The sequence below is a fragment of the Melospiza melodia genome, chromosome 6, assembly GCF_035770615.1.
Source record: "Melospiza melodia melodia isolate bMelMel2 chromosome 6, bMelMel2.pri, whole genome shotgun sequence".
NCBI classification, from domain to species: Eukaryota; Metazoa; Chordata; class Aves; order Passeriformes; family Passerellidae; genus Melospiza; species Melospiza melodia.
The window spans coordinates 64,145,272-64,169,826 of NC_086199.1; the positions used below are offsets into that span (position 1 = coordinate 64,145,272).

At 47.6% G+C, this 24,555-nt stretch overlaps 2 protein-coding genes and 1 non-coding gene across 3 annotated transcripts; 1 reads left to right on the plus strand and 2 right to left on the minus strand.

Moving 5' to 3' along the window:
- Positions 1-390: 390 nt before the first annotated feature.
- RPLP2 (ribosomal protein lateral stalk subunit P2) lies at positions 391-5,094 on the minus strand. The gene is made up of 5 exons (XM_063158711.1): positions 4,983-5,094; positions 4,390-4,513; positions 2,615-2,663; positions 921-1,019; positions 391-508 (listed from the first exon to the last, which is right to left on the minus strand). The coding sequence occupies exons 2-5, from the start codon at positions 4,510-4,512 to the stop codon at positions 432-434; spliced, it is 348 nt and encodes a 115-aa protein (XP_063014781.1). The 5' UTR covers position 4,513; positions 4,983-5,094; the 3' UTR covers positions 391-431.
- On the minus strand, positions 2,344-2,476 carry LOC134420427 (small nucleolar RNA SNORA52). The gene has a single exon (XR_010028344.1). It is a non-coding gene; the product is annotated as a small nucleolar RNA SNORA52 (small nucleolar RNA).
- Positions 5,095-7,467: 2,373 nt separating the features above from the next.
- On the plus strand, positions 7,468-23,920 carry PIDD1 (p53-induced death domain protein 1). The gene is made up of 16 exons (XM_063158712.1): positions 7,468-7,539; positions 9,430-9,800; positions 11,520-11,933; positions 12,593-12,796; positions 13,652-13,706; positions 13,881-14,082; positions 14,741-14,869; positions 15,166-15,345; positions 15,916-16,063; positions 17,073-17,208; positions 17,440-17,590; positions 18,894-19,017; positions 19,374-19,492; positions 19,911-20,018; positions 20,984-21,189; positions 21,909-23,920. Exons 2-16 carry the CDS (start codon positions 9,527-9,529, stop codon positions 22,150-22,152), a joined length of 2,694 nt encoding a protein of 897 aa, XP_063014782.1. The 5' UTR covers positions 7,468-7,539; positions 9,430-9,526; the 3' UTR covers positions 22,153-23,920.
- The last annotated feature ends 635 nt before the right edge of the window (positions 23,921-24,555 follow it).

A 24,555-nucleotide genomic window follows, 5' to 3' on the forward strand; every position in this document is an offset into this window, starting at 1 on the left:
ATTATGTTACTGGCCTAATTCAGGCCTGCTGTTCATTCAGTTTCACATTTGGGAATTGAATAAACAGATCCTGGAAAACAAAGTCCTTTCATTGCTGAATAGATGAGCCACTTCACTGAGTAACTGAGAGCAAAACAGAATGGAGGTGGCTAACATCAGGAAGATTCAGTTTCCACACACTGTTTGAGAAACAGCAGTGTCAAAACAAGCACCCAGGTTCACACAAGCTTTGCCATCTCCTCAGTACTCACAGAGCTGAGTCTTATAGTCTGCCAGAAAATTCACACACCTATTGCAGACAGAGATAAAAATCAAAGCTGTGTTAGAGCTATTGAAAGAACAGCTGAATCCAAGAGCACTTGCACGGTAATAATAATAAACACAGAAACATTTAAAACAAAGAATTTTAATAACTTCTCTATAACAAATAATTAATCAAAGAGGCCGAATCCCATGTCATCATCAGATTCTTCTGATTCCTCCTTCTTCTCCTCTTTCTTCTCCTCAGCTGAAGAAAAAAAAAACCAAGTGAATAGTCAGTATTCACACTGCACCACAGATTTCCAAGATACAAGATTTGGCGGTCTCAGCTCCCCTGCCTACTGGTATTGGAGCCTGCAGGGTTTACCTCATTCCCTTTCAGCAACCAAGTAACACTGAATGGATACAGACATTACTGTTGCAGAAATGTGCTTTACACCACCAAGTCTCTTTTGATTTTTAGTTTTAAGCAACACCAATCCTAAGGCAGACAAAGAGCAAATGCTTCTGACTGTCCAAAGGAAAAGTAACTGTTCAGTTGACACTTCCATCACTGAACAGCTGAAGTGGAGAAGCCCTGAAACGTTGACTCAGCTGTTAAGCTGTTACCAGAGACAAAAGGAGTTGCCCTGGAGCCACAGCTCTGCACTCTCACTCACCGGCAGCAGGGGCCGCAGCTGCGGCAGGAGCAGCAGAGCCCCCTCCAGCTGAGACTGCCACGGCTCCCCCAGCCGGCATGCTGGCAAGCTTCCCATTACCTGAACGGGACACAAGAGAAGGTATTTATTTACACGCTCATCCCAAGCACACAAGTTAGGGGAAATGGGAAAGTGCAGGAAAAAACCGATCCTGTCTCATGGATTGAACCTGTCACTAATCTGCTGAAAGGAGCAAGAGGCTGCATTCATGATAAATGTAAAGTGTTCTATGAAAAACACTCAGGAGTTTTAAGATTCACAAAGGCTTACCCCAAGAACACTGGCAGCATATTATTAGCAAGTTTTCTTCTGTTCAAAAAGTCCCTGTCTTTCTTCCAAAAGCTGTCATAAAAATAGCAGCAAGCACATCCAATTTCGCACACCCACATTGTTCTCTGAATACAGCACAGTAGCCCAGAAAGTGATAATGTACCTCAAGAGTAACACTGGCAGCACTGCTTTCTCCTGCTCCTCTTTTTTCCCCTTTAAGGGTAAAGAGAACTCTGAGGGCATAACGGGATCACACTTACAGGAGAGAAAGGGAAAGATTGATTTATTTATGGCAAAGAGTACAGTATTTAAACAAATTCCTCAGCACCCTATGAACCCTATATTGCATCTCCTTTGAGACTTCTGATTTCTGTTTGTATTTGGAAAGGCAGCAAGTTCTCTGGCCTCTTGCCTTTCACATACCAAGGCTCCCTTGGCATTCAAAGGTCACATACACACTATGTTTGCCTGTATTCCAGTTTCTGGGAATCAGTTTCTAAATAATTCCCTGTTACTTCAAGATCTAATTAAACTAGCAAAGTAAACAAACATGTTTCATATGCATGTATGTTCTAAGAAACAATTTATTTAAAGTATTGCAGAAAGAGACAGCGTAAGTGTGTTGTAACCACAAGTATAATAGCTCTCTTAGGTCTTTCAAACCACATGGATAGAAATGTCCAGTGCCTGCTCCTGACATCAAGGCCAGGCAAAGTGCTGGCTACCTTTAAACAAAAAATATGCCTGCAAATTCCCTTGTGCCTATACACTTGCAAAATAGTAAAAATTCATTATTCAGAAACCTTTGCACTAACTCAGCTCTGCTTTACTTCAGCCCTACGACCCAGTCAGTCATGTAAAAGTTCCAGCCTCAGTAAGAGCACAAATTTCTATGGAAATCAGCCCTCAGAGTTCTGTCTCAGGGAAAAGGAAATGCTGGACTCTGAGAGCTCTACAAGACATGTGCACTGGAGGCTTGTGCTCATGGCAGAGAGTGGAGCTGCACCCCAATGCCAACTGCCTGCTCCTTATGTTTCACATCACTGGGGCACACAAGTGGGTGAAACACAAAACATCTCCTAGAGACCCCAAAGGACAGCTCGGTCTCTTATCAACATGTCCAGAAAACTCCATCATGAGCAGACTTCCAGTAAGCTCATACATGCTTCAGTTCTCCAGTTTAATGTGGTCCACAAGCGAAACCCGGCAGGTACTGGCACTGACCTGCAGGGAATTAGAATGGACCTGATTCCACTCAATCCAGCTGTGATCCACATTGCTGAACAGACAAAGAGTCTGTGACTTGGCAGCAATTCCCTACTCTCAGGTCTAGGCTATCAAAGGAACAGAGGCAATTACCTGGCTCATTCAGAGACTCTACTTACCCTGGGCAATTACATCTTCAATATTTTTTCCATTCAGCTCACTAATAACCTGTAAGTAAAATTTACAATGTTAGAGTTTCCAAACAGCATAAGAACAACTTACATTTAAACAAGTACTGATAAATCATCATATGCAGTGCCTCCATCCTGCTGCTTATCTAGCCCCAAAATTCCTTACTTTTAAGTACCAGGAACAGAACATTGACATGAAAACTTCAGCTAAGTCTTTAGTACTTTAAGCATTTTCATGAAGTCTGTTACTGAACTCATAACTAATCCAGTGAACTTGGAAAACAGAGGATACAGAAATGTTGTGGAACCAATTAGGAAGCCCCACCAACAGTGTAAGTCACTGAGGGACTGTTTACATTTCTTGTTTAATGGCCCCTGGGAGGCTCTGAAGCACTGGGTTCTGGACCCAAAACCACAGGGTCCCATTCCTAGTCCTACCACATGTTAAAAGCCAAGCTACTGTATCCTTGCCCTGGAACACAGAGTTCCAACTTTAATTTTATGACCATTGTTGTATAACCAGAGATGACAAAAGCGAAACACAAACCCCAAAACTGTTAAAGCAAGCACTTAAAAATAATGCTCCAGAACTTCCTGGTGAGTCCCAGCTACCAGGAGTCAGTGGCCAAATCTAAAGGACTTTAGCAAGAGCTTTTTAACAGGCACCTTCTGCTTACACAGAGCGTGGGATGTGTGAAATATGTGCCTGCATCACTGCTCCATCCAGGAGAAAGGTCCTTCTAAGACTTCATTACATTTACACAGGCTTAAAATATAGACAACCCAAAAATTAATTATGACCAAAACAGATTCCAGAACAGTTTTCTGAATATTGGAGGATCAAAGGAAGCAATTAATTAAGGCATTAAACCTAAAGGAGCCAAAACCAAAAGACCTGGCATTTAAACAGGAGCACCACGAGTTCAAACCAACATTCCAAACCATAGTAAGGACACTGTCAGCTCAGCCAACCCTCTGTCTTGTTGGGCCTATGGCAAAATACTGGAAAAATAGTTTCTTTTCATCTGTACTTCTCTGGAAACACTTCACATAGGAGTATGAGAAAAGTGATAAGATCATTTTATCGGTTCTTGGTTTTTTTCTCCATTGTTAATTATTTCTAGGTCCACAATGCTGAAGATCTATTATTTCACAAAAAACATTCTAATTAAGATACTCTTTAGAAGTCGTTTTTTAACATAACCACATTCATATTAATTTCCAAAACCTTCCAATATATTATCCTCAAATACCTTTAATCTCCATGTTAGGACTTGCCTATGTTTCTTGGTGAGGAAACAAATGCTCCTTTGCAGCACACTAAATAAAAATGTATTACTGAGTATCAGGCCCTCAAAAGTGTTAGCTCCGGATCGATACTGACTGAAAATAAGAAGTGAAACTTCAGTGCAGACCATGTCAGAACATTTTCAGTGCATCCTTATATGCAGCCACCATCTCAATGAGGATGATTAGCCTGAACTACCAGAAGCCAGCAACAACTGACAGAGACCTTTGTAGAGGTATTGAATACACTCAATACCTTTGCAGAGGTATTGAATAAGAAAACCAGACTTTCAACAAAAGTTGTAAAAACTTATGACTGGCTCAGCAGTGTTTAGAATTCACACTGGTAAGGATCACCAAATGTCTGAACAGTGTAAGAGCACATCAATAGGGAGGCAACGGGAACACTGAAGCCAAGGAAACAGCTCCAATGTCTGGTGCTGGCTGGGACATCTGGAATAAAGAGGCAACGCCACCTTGTTCATGCGTTCATCGTCCGTCTCGATGCCGACGCTGTCGAGGATCTTTTTCAAGTCCTTGGACGTGGGGGACTCGTTGCCCCCGAGCACGGCGAGCAGGTAAGCAGCGACGTAACGCATCCTGCAAGAGGAGACGAGAGTTTCAGCCCGGCCGAGTTCCGCGTGCTCGGAGAGAGCCCATCCCTGCTCCCTCCGAGCCACAGTCCTGCGGCTCCGCTTCCAAAGGAGGGCCCGCGGCCGGCGAGGCCACGCTGCGCAGGCTGTGCCAGCACGGGGCCCTGCCGCGGGCGGCCCGCACACGCTCCCGCCCGCGCCGGCACCGCACACCTCTCCCGACACGAAGCAATAACGCGGCACTGCCGAACTGGTGTCCGCCTCAGCCCGTCCCCTGCCTCAGCCCGTCCCGTGCCTCCGCCAGCCCCGGCCCAGGCGCGGGCCGGGAGAGCACATGGCCGCCGTTCTCCCCTCCTGCCCCCCCACCCCTCCCTCCAGCCCGAGTGATCTCGCCCGAGCCCCGCGGTCGTGGCGGGGCTGGCGCGCGCGGGCCGGACGGCACCACTGCCGCGGAGGGGGGCGCGCCGCGCGCTTACCTGGCGGCGGCGCGGGACAGCGGCCTAGGACGTGCGCGCGCGAGGGCAGAGCGGCGGCGAAAGGAAGAGGCGAGGCCTCGGCAACGCCTTCTTCCCGCCACCCCTCAACAACGAGCGCTGCCATTGGGCCGGAGTGGCGGGCAGCGCGCAGGCCAATGGGGAGCCGCGGGTGCGGCCGCCGCCAGCGCGGCCGGTAGCGCATGCGCAGAGCCTGGGCTGCCCATGCTGGGTGTGCTATGCGGCCTTGGGGTTTGTGCTGGGATGGTGGAGATTCCCCAAATCACGGGGTCACAGAGTGAAGGACATTGGAAAACACCTCTGCGATAATCGCGTCACACCTCTGACCTAATGCCACTCTGTCCACTAGAACATGGCACTGAGTGCCACATTCAGTCTTTCCTTGGACACCTGCAGGAACAGTGACTGCACCTCCAGCCCCGCGCAGTCTGTTCCAATGTCTGATCACTCTTTCTGTGGAGAAATTATTCCTGATGTTCAACATAAACCTCCCCTGCCACGGCTTAATACTGTTCTCCACCTCTGGAATCCTGCCCTGGCCCGGCCTGGTAGGGTCAGCACAGTCCCCTCCATTTGTCCCATGAGCTGGGTTCTGCCACCAGGTGCACCCTAGGCAGATCCACACACAGAGTCCTCAAATAAGTATTTGTTTGTTTTGTATCAGCGCAGAGACGGGCAATGGGTGATGAACCCAGAAAGCCAGTGTCTGGCCTTGTTGTGTTTCTTCATGGAAAGGGTGGTCAGGCATTGGAAAAAGCTCCCCAGGAGGTGGTGGAACCATTGTCCCTGGAGGTGTTCTGGGAACAACAGGACATACCAGTTAGCTTTGCTCTAGTTGTCTCAGTGGTGTTTTGTCGGTGGTGGAACTTGATCTTGGAGTGGCCAGCAGGATTAGGGAAGTGATCATCCCTTTGTACTTGGCACAAGTGAGGCCACACCTCAAGCCCTGTGTCCAGTTCTGAGCTCCTCACTTCAATTCAGACATTGAGGTGCTGGAATGTGTCTGGAGAAGGGCAACGGAGCTGGAGGTGTTTAGGAGGCTCAGAGGTGACCTTAGCACTCTGTACAACCACCTGAAAGGAGGCTCTAGAAAGGCAGGGGTTGGCCTCTTCTCCCTGGCAATTAGTACAGGACAAGAGAACATAGCCTCAAACTGTGTCAGGGAAGGTTCAGATTAAACATTCAGAAGAATTTCTTCACAGAAAGGGAGATTAGACATTGGAATGGACTGCCCAGAGCAAAGTGGAGTCACTCTCCCTAGACGTGTTTAAGGAAAAACTGGATGTGGTAGGTACTTAGTGCCATGGTCTATTGGCCGTGGGTTGGACTGAATGACCTTGGAGGTCTTTTCCAATCTGAATTAAATATTTGTGAAATACCTCAACTCCGTGTGTAGATTGGCTTCTTCCACACTGGGTGGCAGAACACACTTGTGGGACAGCACACTGAGGCAAGGCTCCACAGGAGGGACAGGGCTGCTCTCCTGTGCTGGCAGGCTGGGAGCTGGTAATCCTGTGCCATGGGATTATGGGAGTCACCACCTGTGCTTATTCACTTGATTTCCTGCACTGGAGAAAGGAATGGAAGTAAAAAGTTAACACTGTGCTGAAACCCATTGGATGCAAACAAACCAGGCGTGCTGGTTCAGCAGCCTGGGCTGTGGCTGTCCCTGCCTTGCTGCCCTGGGGGTGCCCCAGAGATCCCCAGTGTGGTGGGGCTTCTGTGGTAGCTCAGGTGCTCTCAGAAAACGACCAGGCTCAGGGTGTTATAACTGAGCCAGAGCTTGGAGCAGTAGTCAGTCGTTGTTGTCTACTATCTGTAGGAAATTTCCCTCAGGGCCATGTGCAGCTTGCATCCAGAGTCCCAGAATCAATAAGTTGGGAAAGACTTCTGAGATCATCAAGTCCAACCTATGACCAAACACCACCCTGTCAACTAGACCATGGCACTGAGTGTCTTTCCTTAAACACTTCCAGAGACAGTGACGCCACCACTTCCCGGGGCATCTCATTCCAATGCTTGACCACCCTTTCTGTGAAGCAGTTCTTCCTGACGTCCAGCCTGAACCTGGACATAAGCTGGAGAGCACGTCCTCTTGTCCTGTCACTTGTTTCTTGGGAGAAGAGGCTGACTCCCACCTGGCTACAGATCTCCCTCAGGGCAGCCCCAGCCCTGCGCCCTCAGGCTCGCAGCCCCTGCTCCATTTCCCTCCCTGGATTTGTATGGAATGAGCACAACACCCGGAGCTGCCCGTGCCTCCCGCTCGCTTGGAGCCCAGGGGAGCCGAGCCGGGACCGGCTGCGGTGCCAGGGCCGAGGCCGTGTGGGGAAAATCGCCTTTCGTGCCCTTGCTGTGGCAGCAGGACGCCTGGATACTGTTACCCGTGCCATCCGGCCCGTGTCCCGCTGCCTCTGGCCCCTCCCCCGTCCCGTCCCGCCCCGGACCGCGGCGCAGCTCCCGAGAACTTTTCAGGAAGTGGCGGGCAGAGCTCTGCCCAGCCCAGCCCCGGCTGCCGAGCGCCCGGGGCCGGTGCGGAGGGGTGAGACGAGCCGGGCACCGAGGGCGGCTGCGGCTGCTGCCGGGGCCTGGGCAGCGCGCCTGGGGACGGGGCCGGGGCACGGGGGGCTGCGGGCAGCCCGGCCCGGTGTGCGTCCGTGTGAAGGGCTGTGTGTGTCCATGTGCGGGGTGTGTGTCCATGTGCGGGGCTGTGTGTGTCCATGTGCGGGGTGTGTGTGTGTCCATGTGCGGGGTGTGTGTGTGTCCATGTGCGGGGCTGTGTGTGTGTCCATGTGCGGGGTGTGTGTCCCTGTGCGGGGCTGTGTGTGTATCCATGTGCGGGGCTGTGTGTCCATGTGAAGGGCTGTGTGTATCCATGTCCAGGGTGTGTGTGTGTCCATGTCCGGGCTGTGTGTCCATGTGAAGGGCTGTGTGTGTCCATGTGCAGGTGTGTGTCCATGTCCAGGGTGTGTGTGTCCCTGTGCAGGGCTGTGTGACCATGTGAAGGGCTGTGTGTCCATGTGAAGGGCTGTGTGTGTCCATGTCCGGGGTGTGTTGACCATGTGCAGGGCTGTGTGTGTCCGTGTGAAGGGCTGTGTATCCATGTCCGGGGTGTGTGTCCATGTGAAGGGCTGTGTGTCCATGTGCGGGGTGTGTGTGTGTCCATGTGCAGGTGTGTGTGTCCATGTGCGGGGCTGTGTGTGTGTCCATGTGCAGGTGTGTGTGTCCATGTGAAGGGCTGTGTGTGTGTCCATGTGCGGGGCTGTGTGTGTCTCCATGTGCAGGACTGTGTGTCCATATGCAGGGCTGTGTTTCAGAGTGTCTGTGGCACCACATCTATCCGTGTTTGTTGGCCCTGAGGCTGCCTCTGTGGCTTCTGGACCCACCCTCTGGTTCCTTCACCACCGACAGTTTTACAAAGCTATGGCTGATGGACCTTTTTCATACGTGTCTGTAAGGGGGCTGTGTACACGTTTTGCACCATGTCTTTGTAAGAAATGCTCACCTTTATACTAAAGCAGTAATTTCACTTTTATCCCATTGGCACTCAGTTTCACAAACTTGGTTCAACAAGGGCGCAGCACAATTTGTGAGCTGCCTCTGGGTTCTGCTTCCTTTTCTTCTTGCCTTTACATTTCTGCCCTTTGAGGGGATGACACCTCCCTCACACTGTGCCTTGGGAATATCAGTGCTGCTGTGTCCCACAGGCTAACGCTGCTCCTCAGGGTGTTGCTGGGGCGTTATCTTGTTTCTGGCCTGCTGGCCTCGGATGTTGGAGCCAAGTTTGTTCTAATTCTGCATCACTCAAAGGAAACTTCTGTATACCAATTTGATCCATGGCAAGGTTTACAAAGAGCTCCTGATATTCACACCATGAGCCAGTTTAATTGCCAAGCTCAGGAGGTGTTGCTCCTGCACCACTAACATGCCTTTTCTAACCCTGTCGCTGGCCCTGACACGTTTTCTCTGCTGCCCTTTGTCCACTTGCTTTTATCCCATTGACACTGGGTTTCACAACCCGGTTCGATTGGACCTGTCACAATCTGTTAGCCACCTCTGGGCTCTGCTTCTCACTCAGCTCTCCCTGCCCCAGTTTTCTTCTCTATTTATAAAGCTTCCTACTAAGGCACCTTGAAATCTGCATTAGGCATAGGCATTTACATTTATGTCTTTTTAAGTTAATATTGGTCTTTATTCTGATGGTGCATAATTGCTCCATTCCCTGCTGAGATGTTGGCTGGAAAAATTCAGAGGTTTTCTCTAGAAGAAGGCTCTGTGACATCTGTCATGCTGCATTTCTGTGCTTGTTGCCTCGAAAGCTTTCAGTAACATGCATGTAATCTTTCCTACCATCTTGCTGTGATTATGAACTGTTTCCAGCCACTCTGGACTGGGGCAGGAGCCTTCATTGTGAACTTGTGTTCTTTTTCAGAGCCATCTTTCCTCGTCTCCTTGTCCCAGCTGCCTTGTGGTGCTGCCAGTGCCTGCCTGCCTGGCAAGTCAGAGCATGTCTGGACCCTGTGGATGAGATGCAGAAGATGGCAGAGCTGCTGGGGCTCAGGGATGAGTGCGGGGAGGGGACTTTGGGGGCTCCTGCCCCGGCTGGCTCCTGCCTTGCTGACAACAGACTGAACCTGGATGTTTATCCTGACGGCTGCCGCCGTTTCCTCCAGCTGTTTGAGGAGCAACAGGGAGAGCTGGTCCAGGTTGAGTTCCTCCGGCTCAGCAGCAACGATTGCCTCCTTGACACTGCCCTGGGCAGCCTTCCTCATCTGAAGCACCTGAAATCCCTGGTGCTTAAAGGTAAATTCTGGGGCTCATCACCATCCAGCTTTTCTAGGCTCAGATTTTTTGTTAATCCTTTTCTCCATATTTGCAGAACAAACGGCCCTTGGAAGTGTTTTGTTCCAGTGCCCCTTACCTCAGCTTTGGCTCAACCTTGCTCAGAACTGAATGCAGATTTCAACAAGATGCAGCTTCTGGGCTCTTACTTCCTCCCTTTGTTTTTACAGCTGCCTGGGGACTGGGTTTTTGGAGTCTTGTTGGGTTGATGCTGCAGCATTTTCTGTAGCCATTTTCTAGAAGAGCATTTCTGGAGTTATGCAAGAAGAAGGGGATTGAAAGGTGTTGAATCTTTTGGTGAATGTTCAGCCCCTATTTCACTTTTGAGAGTATAATAAGCTGTATTTGTTGTGTTTCTGTCTGAATCAATCCATGCTTTATCCTTGCTTACTGTCAGTGACTGTAGGTTTAGCAAAGTTCAAGACAGACCAGAAGAGGCTGTTCAACATTTTATCTAAAGTAGGACACAGGTTGTGCTGGTAGTTTGGCAAAGTGTAATAACTGTTAGAACTATAAATATTGGGTCATTATTTGACTGTCTCATCTATTTACTGTGGTAGGATATCAATACGATTTGTATAATTTCTGTATCAGACTGAATAATTTGCTCTTTGGGAGGTAGAATTTTAAAAATAATTAAGAACAAAAAGGGGGAGTTTGGGGGCAGAATTCAGGATTCCAGCTGAAAACTGAGAAGTCTGAGGTTTGTTTCTATATCTGTCACAAATTTCTCATGTGAATAATTTGATTTGCCTTTCCCTCCCTTTAGTGAGATGGCAATAACAGCAGTACCTTTTATCAGTCTTGTTCTCTGAGATGTACACACACCCTGAGAATCCTGAAGTGCAATAAAGCAGTTCAGTAAAATCTTATGTACAAAGTCCAATGTGCCTGTTGGTTGTTCTCATTTTGTACCATTGTGCAGCAAAAAAAAAATATTTGGTGCCCTCTGCTGTATATGGATATAAATAGAAAACAGTAGAGAAGGAATATGAAACAATGATTAAGTGGAAAAGTTTGGAAGTTTCCTTTTGTTTGCTCAAGTTATTTTCCAGGGGTGCAGCCCTTCTCTAATTTGAGTGTCACAAGCTGGGATATGGAACTTTCATTCTTCCCTCTCTGTGCTGTCTGCCACACAAAATACTGAATTATCTACTTTCCCTCCCACATTTTCACTGCTCTTTCCTCAGGTAGGTGTGCCCTCTAGTCTTGCAAGGGCACATTTCAGTCCTCAGGGCTGTTTGCTTCTCAGCAGCATAAATAAATCCTTGAGGGCAAGGACTATTTCCTTGATCCATAAAGTGTTGTTGGCCACCGGTAGTGAGGAAGAAGTGGGGAAGGAGAGTGGGATCTTGGAGGTGTATGGGCCACCCTGCTGAAGTGTGGTAAGTGTGTGGGGTGGCCTGGCTCGTTCTGAGCTTTGACTCTAGATGTGTTTAGCAGAGCTGTGCTGGTTCACTGTGGCATCTCCTGATTTCATAACAGCTCTTCATTTCTTACACCCCTTTCACTGATCAGGAAACTGAGGCATGGAGCAGAAAACTCACTTCTCTGAATACTTTGTGATTAGTGCTGCTCATTGTTATCAGTAACTCCCAGTCTTGTGGATCTCTGTGCTGAGTCTCACATGAGGTTCTCCTGGTAGCATAGTGACCTCTTCTTCCATTTCCCTCCACCCAGGTGGCCATGCTAGGGATGAGTTTGGTTCCTATCAGCATGGCTCCCTGACAAGCTTGCCACCAGACTTTGGGAACCTCAGGTGTCTCTCCCACCTGGATCTCAGCTTCAATAGACTCTCCACCTTGCCAAACTGCATTCTCCATCTCCCCAGCCTCCGTGTGCTCATGGTCAGCCACAACAGCCTGGTGACACTTCCTGAGGACTTTGGCTCTCTGAGCAAACTGACTTTCTTCTCTGCAATGAAAAATCAGCTGAAGGACTTACCTCAGAGCATTGGAGAGCTGTCAATGCTGCAGGATCTGAATCTCTCAGAAAATGCTTTGGAATTGCTCCCTGAAGAAGTTGGGAATCTGCACAACTGCACAGAGCTGGATCTCTCTGGGAATCGCTTATTGAGCATCCCAGACTCCCTAGGTATGTATTTTACTGGGGAAGAGAAGGACATGGGCTTGCCAAGCTTTTGGTACAACCTCTGACACCCTTGGTCTCTATCTCCAGAGTTGTTAGCATAAATCATTTTATATTGGAGCCAAATGGAAAGGGTATCCAGAAGGATCGTGCTTGGTTCAGTCAGTGCCTTTGAGCATTAACAACTCTCTGGACCACCCTTTCTGTTTCTGTGAATCAGCGACACTGCTGAGATTTCAATACAATTTACAATAACTGAAGATCTGCCCTGGCTGGTTTTGGGTGGCAGAAGTGCTGAGGTTTGATGGGGTGAGAATCTGGGCTTGAAATCACCCTGTCCAGTGTGGACCAGTCCACAGAACTGGGCTGTGACTTCGGCTGCCCAGCTTCCTGGGTCCTCTATTACATTGTGACCAAGGTTGTTTTTGATGCTGTTACAGAGCTGTCTTACTTGTAGCTGGAAAGAGAGGACAGAGGAGGCTGTGTTGCCTCTCAGCTAATTCCTTGCACTCCTTTATTTTGTGAGCTAAAGGGATGTTAAGCTTTTGTGCTTTTCCCTCATTATGTGTGTGTTTACATGGGCTGAGGACAGAGGGAGTGTTCGAGCTGATATGCAGTTCAATTAACAGCACGGATGGGGGGTCACTTCTTGTTCCAACCTGCAGCCAATTTGAAGTCTCTGCGTCGGCTGCATCTGCACAGCAATCTCCTGGTGACAGTCCCTGCCTCTCTTGCCAGCCTGCCCAACTTGTCCAGACTTGATCTGCAGAACAACTGCCTGCGTGCCATCCCTGCTGAGATCCAGGCCTTGCCGTTCGTGCACGTCCGCGGCAATCCCTTGGGAGAAACGGAACTGTCCCCGCAGGCTGGTAATTGCAGGGCTTCTGCTGCTGTGTGTTCTGCCCAGCTGTTCCCTCACTCAGCCCAGCATGGTGTAGATGGGTTTGGATTAGAGAAGACAAGCAGGGGGGAATCAGATCAGCATTTCTTTCTCTGGAATAATTATTAAGTTGTAAGGATACAGACAGTATTAGTTATGTTTTTATGAGGCCTATCCCGGTCTGAAGGGCTCAGTGGCTCCTGGAATTGGGCTTCTTGGTAGGGTTTTACAGTGGAATTGAAAATGGGACTCACAGGAAACAGATCAGGAGAGGTCCCTAAACGGGTCCAGCCTTTTTAGCAGAGGTAAGCACCAGTTCCTGGACTTGCTGCATGGCCCTAAGGCCATGGTGGCTCATGCTAGAACCTCAGAGAACAGCAAGGGGTCATTCTGCTGTGCAGTTACCTCCTGCTTTCCTGAGGTTCACAGGCTGCAGAGGAGCAGCTCTTAGTCTTAGAGGAAGGTGATGAAATGAACAGGAATCTGAGCAGGGTTTCCCAGTGGTGCTCATGTTCACAAGAGCAAGCACTGATTCCTGGGGTGTCCCCAGGCAATCAAGCATGGCCCCGAGAGCTGCAGAGGGAAACTGAAATGTTTTCAAATTCCCTCTGCTTCTGAGTTTCCCTGGGGGAGAGCTAGCATTTTCAGTATGTCCTGGGACCTCGAGGCCACATGCCATCCTCTTGCTGCAGTGTGTTCTGGGGCCCACTGCAGTGTGACCAGGATTCCATTAATGACTTCTGTCAGATTAGGGTTAAGCCAAAACTGTTCAGCCTTTCTTTGTCTACCTTGGTTTAAGTAACCTCTGTCTCCTTCTCCTATCTAAATCTTCTTATTGCCACAGATACATCCAGTACCAGAAGGCTAAAAAGACTCTTCCTTGCATCAGGAGAGGGCAGGTAAGCCTCTATTATCAAGAACTTACATTACAGACAAGGTGCATGGTGGGTATTGCAGGAATGAATAGCATTCCTCAGTAGGCCAGTAAAACACAAGTATGAGATTATTCTGTCAATTTTTGGAGGGCTGAAGTCATTGCACAATGTCATTAATTCATGCATGTCTTCTGGAAGCTTTACTGTCACCTCTGAGGGCTGCAGAGTGGTCCTGGCCTGTGGCATCCATTTCTACTTTCCTCCGGGGGCTGCCTCTGCTCCTCTGCGGATCCACTTCCGATCCCTCACGCCAGATCCGCAGTGGGTGAAGCTGAGACACCACGATGTCCTGCTGAGTAGAGTCCTGGAGCTGCAGCCTCATGGCATCCAATTCCAGCAGGTGAGGATACCCCCAGGTCACCTCCTGATGAATCTGCCTTTGCAGTAGCTCAGTAGAGTTTTCTGAGAGCGCCTTTTGGGACCCGTGAGACAGTTACCCCCATCCACGGTGCTTTTCATAGCTGCAGGACCCCCTCTGAAAGAAGCCCTGCTGCATAGAGAAAGGAGACAGCCAGCTTCTGTGATACTGTGCTGGTCTGGCACCTTTGCCTTGCCCACTGCTCCTGATTGAGCTGAGCTATAACCTTTCTCACTCACAACACTCCTGCTCTACCAGAGGATTAGTCCAGCATCTGGCCTTAGCCTGGAAGGAGAATGGTTTGCATCCTTCTCTAAGAGTCTGACTGTGTGGTTTGCATTCAAGCTGGGGAGTAGTCACACCACCTGCCAGCCCCATCATGGCTGACAGCAGCTCACTGCAAAGGTTGCTTTGACCTTTTTGCTCAGAATCTGCTGAACCTTTCCTACCATCAAAGTTTATAGCAGACTTAACATTTCCTGTCACCTCCCTGGAGATCACAGGGCAGAGCGGGTTCTTTGATTCCCTGCACACAGGCCATGCTCTGCCCTCTCTCATCTGCATAGGAAGCCACAGAGCAGAGCTGGCCTTGGTTTTATCCTTTCAGCTGGTGTCTCTCACAGGAATGCTTTTTTGCCAGGAGGTGCAGATCTGGATGCCATTTATCTCACCTCAAACCCCTCACCAGAATGAGGTGGTGGTTCGGACCTTCAGTGGGCAGAGCTGGAATGATCTGAAAACAAGAGTGAAGCAGAAGAGAAAATCAAAGGTGAGCAGATTGAAATTACCAGTGACACACTTCGTTCCTGTTCCCCTCTTTGGTTGTGCCCAGCCAAGAGTGAACCTATTTGAAACATCTCATGAGCTGTGTTTTGACCAGCTGCAATAAAATTTAGTGGATTTCAGCTCCAGGTTTCCTCTCTCATGGAGAGAGTTGATGAGCTGCATCCTGCCATGTTTCATCTCTGATTTAGTACTTTCTTCTGCTTGGCTGGTGCTCATTTTCCTGCCTTTATTGTATTAAGTTATATACCTATATGTTTTCTTCTTTGTCCTCTGTCACAGAAGTGTGTGGCCCACTGTTGTGTCCTTCACTTCTCTTGGTTCCTTGTTGTGTCTCGACTTGTTCAAAATGAATGCAAAGTGCCAGCAGAGGGGACATTGCTCTTTTCCAGTGTGGATCCAAACATCAAAGTGGTCTTTCCTCCTGGAGTCACCCAAGAGCCTCGTAGTGTCAAGCTGCAGGTATGCATGCTTTTTGGTGAGCTCTGGTGCAGCTGTTTCCTCATGTTCAGTACAGAACCAAGCAGAGATGTCTGCCCCAGGATAATTTATGTCTAGACGTGGTTGCTTCATGGGCTGACCCATCTCAGATCACCTTCTCTCCTCACTTCCATGCAACATGGGCCTTGCTCTGTGCTGTCCTGTGTGGGAAAGGGATCTTCAGCAGACCAGTGGGTAGCTGCTGTGAAGGGAACACAAAAAGATTTTGCCTCTTTTTCCCTTGCAAAATTGACCCTAAAAGAACAGCTCAGTGAGAACTGGGGGTGGCGGGGGAATCTAATGTGGATCTAATTCTAAAATCACCCGACTAAAATTAATTGTTCTGTAGAGCTGCTAGATGCTCTTGTAATACTTTAAGTCCATCCCAGCCAGACAGGTTGCCAGACTTCAGTTGAAGTTCACTGTGCTTTATTTCTCAATGGGCCCTGCAGCAAGAGCATCATTTGCCTGCTGGGTGTTGGAGGGACTGAGTGAGGAGTGTGGGAATTTGGTGCCTGACTGCTCTGCTCCCTGTGCTGTCTGCACATCCAGGTGCTGCCAGTCTCTGCAGAAGAGATAGAGGAAATCACAGCCCATGCAGAGTGCAGAGCCAGTCCCCTGCTCTACCTCTCCCAGGACTCCCCGGCGGATTTTCTCAAGCCAGTGAGAATTCAGCTGCCTCTTCCACCCGGGATCACAGGTCAGCTTATTCCCAAAATTGACAAAGGGAAATGCCATGTTTGGAAAACCACAAAGGGCAAGAAAGAATTTTGTTTGCCTCTGCTGTTGTTAATAAAGCTTGCTGCTTTTCCTGCAGGAACAGCAAGGCGTGTCCGCTGACTGCGTGGTGGTGCAGAGCGGTGCGAGCTGAAGGTAGTTCAGGTCCATCAGATCAGGGCTGGGGTTCACAGACCAGACAAGCTGGGAGAATGGTCTTGGCAAAAGGATTTCTCTGCCAAACCATATGTGTATTTTAACTGCTGGTTTTACTGAGGCACTCCTGCCCACTGAGGAGATGCATTGTAAAAGGGTTTTGATTCATGACTGGGAATAGCTTGAAGCAAGAAATGAACATGCTGCCTCCAGGGGTCTGCCTTCTCTTTTCCTTTCTTATGAATCAGGTGCTGAGCTACTGCATTTAGAAATATATGATTGTATGCTAAGCCACATCCCACTCTGACAACTGCTAAAAACAGCCTCAGTCATGGCAAGGATCCCTCTGTTTGCTGAGTACCCTGAGTGTCCTTACTCCTATTTTCTTTGACCTCTCCTGGTTTTCTTGTAAAGAAATACATGGCCTTCATTATAACACTACCTGCTATTTGTATGCCTGAAGTGCATCAGGATTGAAAAGTGTGTGAGATGTACATTAGAAAGAGATAGAACTTAATTAATAACCCTAGTTTTTAGTGATGAGAATTGTCTAATGAATCTGTTGGTGAGAATGAGCACACTATCATTTTAACTCTGCATATTTTGCCAGAATATCCCAAAAGCAATGGGATAGCCTGGTCCTTTTATTGCTGCTCTTCTTTGACCAAAGTTCAGTTCTGGATGCTGAACAGAAGGCTGTGAACCCTTACTTGGTGTCTTTAAAAAGTAAATCACCCAAACCTGTGGCTGGGTTTGTAAAGCCATGAATAAAAGTTTCTGCTGCATAGAGCATATGCATATAGCATATAGCATCTCGTGATCTTTGGTGTCTTTAGGGCTGAATTTGGATCGGTCAAGGCTGCATATACTCCACGGTGACCTGGAGGGCCAAACCTGGAATGACATCACCAGTGAGGTGGTGCTGGAATTCACCCATCTTTATGCAGTGTTTGAAGTCACTCACTTCTCCTGGTAAGTGCAAGATTAGTCCTGAGGAAAAGATGGGATGTTCCTCTGCCTTGCTTTTCCAACACTCTGACCAGAGGCCATGACATTACCTCTATCTGTTCCCTCTTCCTTTTACAAGTCATGCCCAGTGTAGCACTTTGTCTCTACCTGTCATTCTTTCCAATCATGTGGGTGTGACACTGGCACCTTTCTCTGGGTAGGGTCCCTCATTTTTTTTAAATTCCTTGTCTCCAGGTACTGGCTGTGGTACACCACCAAGACCTACATTGGAGGCATTGCCAAGAAGGTCTATGAGCGGCTGCGTCTGTACCAGGTGAACTTCATTGCGCTGCAGAGGAAGAGGGATCCTGAGCAAGTCCTGCTGCAGTGTGTCCCCAAGCACAAGGTCTGATCTGGGTTGCACTGCCTTGCTCCTGAGCTTCCCAGGCTTCCCTTTGTAGGATGCAAAGGCAGCAGTGCACCAAACAGTGACCAGCAGTGTCACCACACTGTTGGTGGTGTGATACTGACTCACAGGGCAAAGAAAAAACTCGTTCTATCCAGTGGCAAATGCCATGCACTGATTTCCTCCCCTGCAAATTCTGAGGTCTGCAGGACTGCTAAAATCAGTTGAACCACAGTTACTGGCCACGTACATGCTATTATAATCCAGCAAACATGAGGTAAAACATGTTGCCTTAAATTTAAGTCAAAGTTTACACATCACTTGTCTGACATGGGCTAGTGGTGTGGGCAGCAGCACTGCTTTGTTTTCAGATGGAGTGGTTAGAAATGGTAATTTTCCTTATGTTCCTTGCTGTTCTCAGTTCAAGCACGGGAACAGAACATATGAGCACTCCTTAGTCTGTTTTAATACAACATCAGGTTAGTTTATGCAATGAGTGTGAGCTAATCTGGCTAATTTTGTCAAGAAGGAGATGGGAAGTGCTCACACATTCTCTTCTGCTGCCTCTTCCTAGGGGTATCAGCCCTTAGCAGTGTTGTTTCAGATTAGTGTGAGCATGAGTGTGCAGCTGTGGAGAACGTGTCCCTTGGCAGGCAGTGCAGCTTGGTGAGCTGAGGGTTATTTTATCAGACTGCCACTACTGGGCTGCATATCCAGCTCTGCATAATTCTCTGCTCTGGTTGCTCCTTCTCTTTACCTGTGCTCCTGTATTGAAGTGACCTGTGGACACAAACATCTGCAAGGATTTTTTATATTGGGTTGTGGGCTAAAACGGTCTCCAGATGAGGCATCAATGACACTCAGTGTGAGATGGTTGTTTGGGTGTGTCTGTAATCCTGCTGGGAATGGTCATGGAGTGAGAGCAGTTTACTGTTACAAATAGAAGAATCTAACCCAACTCTTGCACTGCCACTGTGATCACAGGCTACAAAGCCAAAATGAGCTTTCTGGTGTCCTCAGCTGTGTGCTGTTGTAGCATGTGGCTTTTTGCAGAGAAAAGGTATTTGAATAGTGAGTGGGATATGGTAGCAAGTAAATCCCTCCTTGCCTTTGAAGTTAAAAAGACATGTTAAAAAGACAGAGACAGTACTGAAATGCTTTTTTAATGTGTCTTTGTTCATTTGTTTACATCCTTTTCATGTAAATTAGTCTTCCCTGTTGAAGGTGAGAGGAACATCATGGGTATAGCAACATGGGTTGAGGGACAGATGTGCTTCTGACCAAACACTGTTGTCCTTGTCAGGTTGACCCAGTGCTGAAGAAGCTGCAGGACCGCTATCGAGGACCTGAGCCATCCGACATGGTGGAGATGTTCGAGGGAGAGCAATTTTTTGCAGCTTTTGAGCGAGGCATCAGCATTGATATGGGTATGGCAGCATCGGGCTTGTTCTGCTCCTACCTCCCTCCCTCCCTCCCTCTTGTCCTGCTCTGTCCCTAGACATGTTTCTGCTGTGGGTTGTACTCCTCCATGGCATTCCTCTCTGCCTCCAGCTCCCCCACTACTCACAGCAGCCAGCCCCTGGACATTGAACTTGTCACATTCTCTGGTCACATAACTTTTCTGTCTATTTTTCCTTATGAAAGTGCTGTTTGCAGACTTTCATTTCTTCTCATGCTCTTGTAAACCTGCAGAGGGCAATAGCCAGGTGGGTTTATTTTTATGACTGATCTGCTTCTGCACACTTTTCTCCACAAGTTGAATGCTTCCTGCTTTTCTGCACAGATCGCCCTGACTGTGTGGATGGACGTCTCTCATTTATTTTTTACTCCCACTTGAAGAACATGAAGGAAATCTATGTGACCTCCCCTGTGGACAGAAAAGACCAAGCTGTAAAAGGCCAGGTGAACAACCAGTTACACTGACTTCTTGTTTCCTCCTTCATCATTGCTTTTACAATACTCTTTATAATAATCTCTGAGTGCTGGGCATGACTCTTTTCCTACCCTCTTTCTCTGGCTTTGCATTTCACTGACTAAACTCTGATCAGTCAAGAAGTGTAATCTCGAAGGATCACTCATCACTTAACTGTCTGACTTACATTCCTGCCATTAATTTTTGGGGTGCTGGCAGAAAGTCCAGCCTTTATGGCAGAACCTCAGTGCTCCTCCCAGTTACACATAATTGAGAGGCCATTTTTGTGGGCTGAGGATAGATGAGAATGCTGAATTCATTCTTTCCTAAATGGAAAAGACATGGTGCCAATAGGCTGTGCTACTGTGCTTGGATCAGAGCCTCACTGCAATCTTTCTCTTTGCAAAGGTCTCTTTCTACCGAGGTGCAGTTCCAGACAGCATCCCTGAAGATGCCAGCAGGAGGAGAAAAGGTCCAGACTCCCTCTGGCTTGCTACTCTGCCCATCAAACTACCTGTAAGTTGTCTCCTACAGAAAAATTAATCTAGATGGGGTAAGAGCATGGCATTTCTGCTCAGCTGATTTTGTTTCCTCCATGAGAAGGCATGCAATGAATGAGCACATGGAATAGCTGCCCAGTCGTGTCATGGTGGAGATTTTGCACTCCCTGTGAGCAAGCTCTTCTGAAACAAGAACATGAAGAGCTGGGAGTGGTCTCCACCTCTCCTGCTCATCTTGCCTGTCAAGCACAGGCTTGTTGGGTGGGTGGTCAGAGAGTCAGAGAGGGTGGATCCTTTGAATAAATGAGAATGTAGTATGCAGGGAAGCTTGTTGTAATTAAGGGAAGTGTCTGTTTTGTTTATAAATTTCTTAGTCACACAGCTCATGCAGCAGGAGAAAAGAAAGGAATAGGATGAGGTTGTTATGCTGGATTTGAACATAGACGTTGAGTGCAGGTATTCTGCAATGAGCTTTAAAGTCTGGGTTGTAGGTTACAGTGAGAAATGCAACTTGTGCTTTAAGTGACATTTGAGAAGCCTAAAACAATAAATACCTTGGTAGGCTGAATACTTCCCTTCCGATCACGTGTGATGATCTCACATCCCTTTCTGACACATGTAACCTCAACTACGAACCTACACTAAGTGCTCTCTTACTGCTGAGGCCAATAAGCTCCAGGGATGTGGTTTATTTTAAACTGCTCTGTAAATGCAGGAAAGGAAATTTCTGATGTGAGCTATGAGTGTGAGCATTACAATTTGATATTTTCCTGAGGCAGTGAGCATTGCTGGTCACTGCCAGTGTAAGTCCTCCTTCTTTCTTGCAGCCTGACCCTTCAGCCCAGGCTTTCTCCTTGAAGTGACACCAAGTACTTCCTTTCTTCCAGTAGAAGGAAGGAGGTTTCACTGTGGAGACTGAGTGGCCGGACACTTTTCTATGAAAAGAAAGAATGTTCTTTCTCTCTCTTCTTTGTGACACAGCAACTGAAACCCCGGTGGGATGAGAACCCCAGTCCCCTGTATGGCTTCTCCTTCCCTCCCTTGAACCTGGGCAATGCTGAGACTGGCTACCTGACACAGGCAAACCTGCTGAGCATTGCTAGGCGTGTGGGAGCTGACTGGCAGAGCATCGGCCTCAACCTGGGCCTGACCTACCAGCAGATTGAGCGCATAGGATACAATAACAGGTGAGAACAGGACACAGTAACCAACAGTGATGCGTTATATATGTCTGTCCATCTATCTGCCGTGTAATAGTATAAATCAATGCTTGGCTGGTTGAAAGTTCTTCCACTGTAATTGTTTCACTGGATTAAAGATGGGTTGACTAATGATTCTTCTGAAAAGAATGCCTTTTATCATGGGAAACTGATTATGTTCTCTTGCCATTATAAAATACATTTTTTTGTTTGAAAAACAAAATCGGGAAATAACAAACCTGATGAGCTTTGTAGTTCAGCTGAGTTGCATTCCTATTCTGTTCTGTGATCAGATTCCTGGCCAGACTCCATCTCTTACAAAGAGAAATTATCTATGGCTTTAATAGTGAATATCATTGTTAATCAAAAAGAGCTTGTGGCACATCACGGGATATGCAGTCTGACCAAAAAGCCAAAGCAGTAGGAGAGAATTTGACTTGTTATAATCAAACTGGTGAGGAAATTATATTCCAAAGCAGAATGCCTTAATTTGATACTTCTATTAGGAAAATATTTTATAGAGAAACATCCATGCAGGAACTGCAACTCCTGTATGCTGGGTAGGAAAGAGGCAGGCCCACTGAGTGCTTTGTGTGTCTGGATGGCCTCTTTAAGGCTCCAGCCATGGCTAGCACTTAGGTAAGGTCTCTTTGGTTTGCTGCTCAGGAGAGTGTGTTGGTTACTGCTGCCTTTCCTCCTTTCTTCAGAGAGGACCTCAATAAGCAGATCCTGGACATGCTTTTCTCGTGGGCTCAGCAGAACTCAGAGGATCCTGACTGTGTGAGCAAGCTGATCAGAGCCCTGAAGGAGAGTGGCCGCCAGGACATCGCTGATGAGGTGGAAGCCATCGTTGAGCTGGGGCGGCAGAAATACAGCGAGTCCATCCGCCGGCTGGGCCTGGAGCAGGAGAGCAGCACTGAGGACTCTGCAATAGCTGTGATTAGCACCTAACAGAGAAAAATGGGGCTTGTGTGGACCCCCTCTGTGTACTCAGAGTGATGGTGCCTGGGGACTGCTCCCTCCTCGAGGGCCTGAGGCTTCTTGAGGAGCTGGGCATTGCTTCTCTCGGGTCTGTACTCACATGCCACTTCTGCCAATCCCAGGAAGTTTAGAGTGCATTTATGAACCCTTTTTCTACTTCCACTTTGTGAACTTCAGCTTTAGCTTTCAGAAATGTGGAGAAATTTAGAGACTGAAGTGTTTGTCTGTCAGCTGAGTAGTGGCTTAAGTAATGTTTGATGAGTTAATACTCATGTTACATGTATTTATTTATAACTTATTCCTGAAACTGGAAACACTGCTGGAAACACTGGGTGTGAGCATTTGGGTCCATTTGTGCACCAGTGTTTGATAGGAGTGGAGATGCAGTCATGTTATGAAGGCCTGTGATGAAGGCCTGTGATGTGGTGGGGACTGTTCAGCCATTTCTGTCAATCATGTGTTCTGCTCACATGACAATGTGAACTGTATTCCCCATGAAAATCCAAATCTCTTCCAGTTCCCTTAAGTCCAAACAAAACCTAAGTATTTGTGGAGAAGAAAGAAAAAACTGATTTCTAGAAAAATTACTCTTTTCTTTTGGTTTTGCTCCAAAATCTATCATGAAACAAATAGCCTGCTGCACCTGCAAGCAGCTTTTTAGACGACACCTACATACTGGTGATCTTTGACAAAGTTCTAGTTTTGTTTTATTAAAAAAAAAAAAAAAAAAAAGTAAAAATCCATGACCTCTTCTGGGCCAGACTCTAATTTAAGTGCAATTAAAATTTCCCTTGCAATTTCTAAGGGGTAGTCCTCATATCTTCCCAGTGAAATGTGACTGTGTAGTGGTGAAGTTGTGACCCCTCCTGAAATTTGGTGAAAAGCATGATTTTAATTTGCATTTTAAAAACTGGTCTGACCAGCTGTGAAATAAGGCACTGTTGTGTGTTTGGAATGAGCCATCCTGAGCTAACTTCCCAGTTTTTCAGCCTGAATATCTTGTATAAGGCTGGAAGCATTTGCTGCTTTTTAGCTGCTCAATGATTTATTACTGAGGTGCCATTCTCTTCCTGTTCCCCATCCCATGATGGCCTTCAGTTAATGATGGTGGAAAATTACATGCAAGCTTTTTGAAAAACTACTGTCATTTAAGTAAATTCAAGTCTTTCAAGACAGGTTTGAATTCCGCATAACTCTCTAAACATTACTTAAAGGGCTGTTCTTAGTCTGAAAAAACAAAAGTGTGTTTAAAAATGCCAGGTTGCACCACGCAAAGTCAATGTGCAATTGCAGGTTGGATAAATCCTGGTGTTTTCTCCCCTTGTGAAGAATCATCAGTGGCTTCCCTGATGCTACTTCAGACCTGCCATCAGTATTATTGAAAGAGAGGCATAAAATCCTTCTGCTTTTTCTCTAATTTAAGGCTGTTCTAACATCTCAGGCTACAGAGTGCTTACTGTCCAGTCCAGAGCACTGACAAGGACTTGCAGATTTGAGCTGTCACTTTGGGCCTAGGGACTCCCACAGATCTGGTTTCTTAGGTTGTGCTGCCCCAAGTCTCATGCTGGGTTCAAGTCAGCAGTGCTCTTTTGAATGTACATTTTATCTTGTATTCTGTGTCATATGTTGTTTGTAATTTTCATGGATACCAACAAGGTATTTGTTCTTTCCTCCAGTTTTGGAGAGATGCATTTGAGCATATTGCTCTCACTGGGAATAAAATCAGCACTTAACTGTTTCACAGCATGGTCTGCTATTCCATAAATGCCTTGAGTGAGATGGAGACTGGTCCCTTTAAACCTGCTGGCAGGAGAACACAGGTGAGCCTGGCTGTGCTGTGCAGAAATGGGAGGAGAGCTCCTGTTTGGATATTGCTGGTTGCAAAGCACAGGACAGACTGCAACTGAGTTAATGGTGTCCCTGGAGGGTGGCTTTGCTGCAGTGGGGCTGAGCCAGAAAACACAATGTTCAGGGAATGAGCTGAGGCTCAGCTGGAGCAGATCTAGAGAGCAACAAGGCTAACCTAGAAGGGACAGTGTGTAGGGTTAGCCTGTCCTCTGGTGAAGGAGCAGGAGAAGTCCACAGGAAGCACAAGGCAGCATCCACAGCTATAACAGGATGAAGCTTGGCTGCACTTAGCTTTCCATTTGTGAAAGTCAGACCAGAGCTGAGTTAGGCAATGCTGAAATAAAGGATAGCCAGGCTGGACTCTGTGGAGCACTCATCCAGGCGTCAGCAGAGCTACAGCTCTTCTGGAAAACAGCTGGGTGCCAAGAGAGAGGAAGGTTAGTGCCAGGTGTTCAGGGTACTCTTGCTGCAGCCAGGCAAGTAAACCCGTGACAACCAAACCCATGACAGCTCCATCAGTAGGAC

Excerpts from the sequence above, each read along its gene's own strand:
- RPLP2 (XM_063158711.1), bottom strand. The coding sequence starts at position 4,512 with ATGCGTTACGTCGCTGCTTACCTGCTCGCCGTGCTCGGGGGCAACGAG. Across the intron at positions 2,664-4,389 it reads ACGATGAACGCATGAACAAG|GTTATTAGTGAGCTGAATGG; the intron begins GTGGCGTTGCCT and ends TTTTACTTACAG. Across the intron at positions 509-920 it reads AGCTGCGGCCCCTGCTGCCG|CTGAGGAGAAGAAAGAGGAG; the intron begins GTGAGTGAGAGT and ends TTTTTTCTTCAG.
- PIDD1 (XM_063158712.1), top strand. The coding sequence starts at position 9,527 with ATGCAGAAGATGGCAGAGCTGCTGGGGCTCAGGGATGAGTGCGGGGAG. Across the intron at positions 13,707-13,880 it reads CTTGCATCAGGAGAGGGCAG|CTTTACTGTCACCTCTGAGG; the intron begins GTAAGCCTCTAT and ends GTCTTCTGGAAG. Across the intron at positions 17,209-17,439 it reads GAAGTCACTCACTTCTCCTG|GTACTGGCTGTGGTACACCA; the intron begins GTAAGTGCAAGA and ends CCTTGTCTCCAG.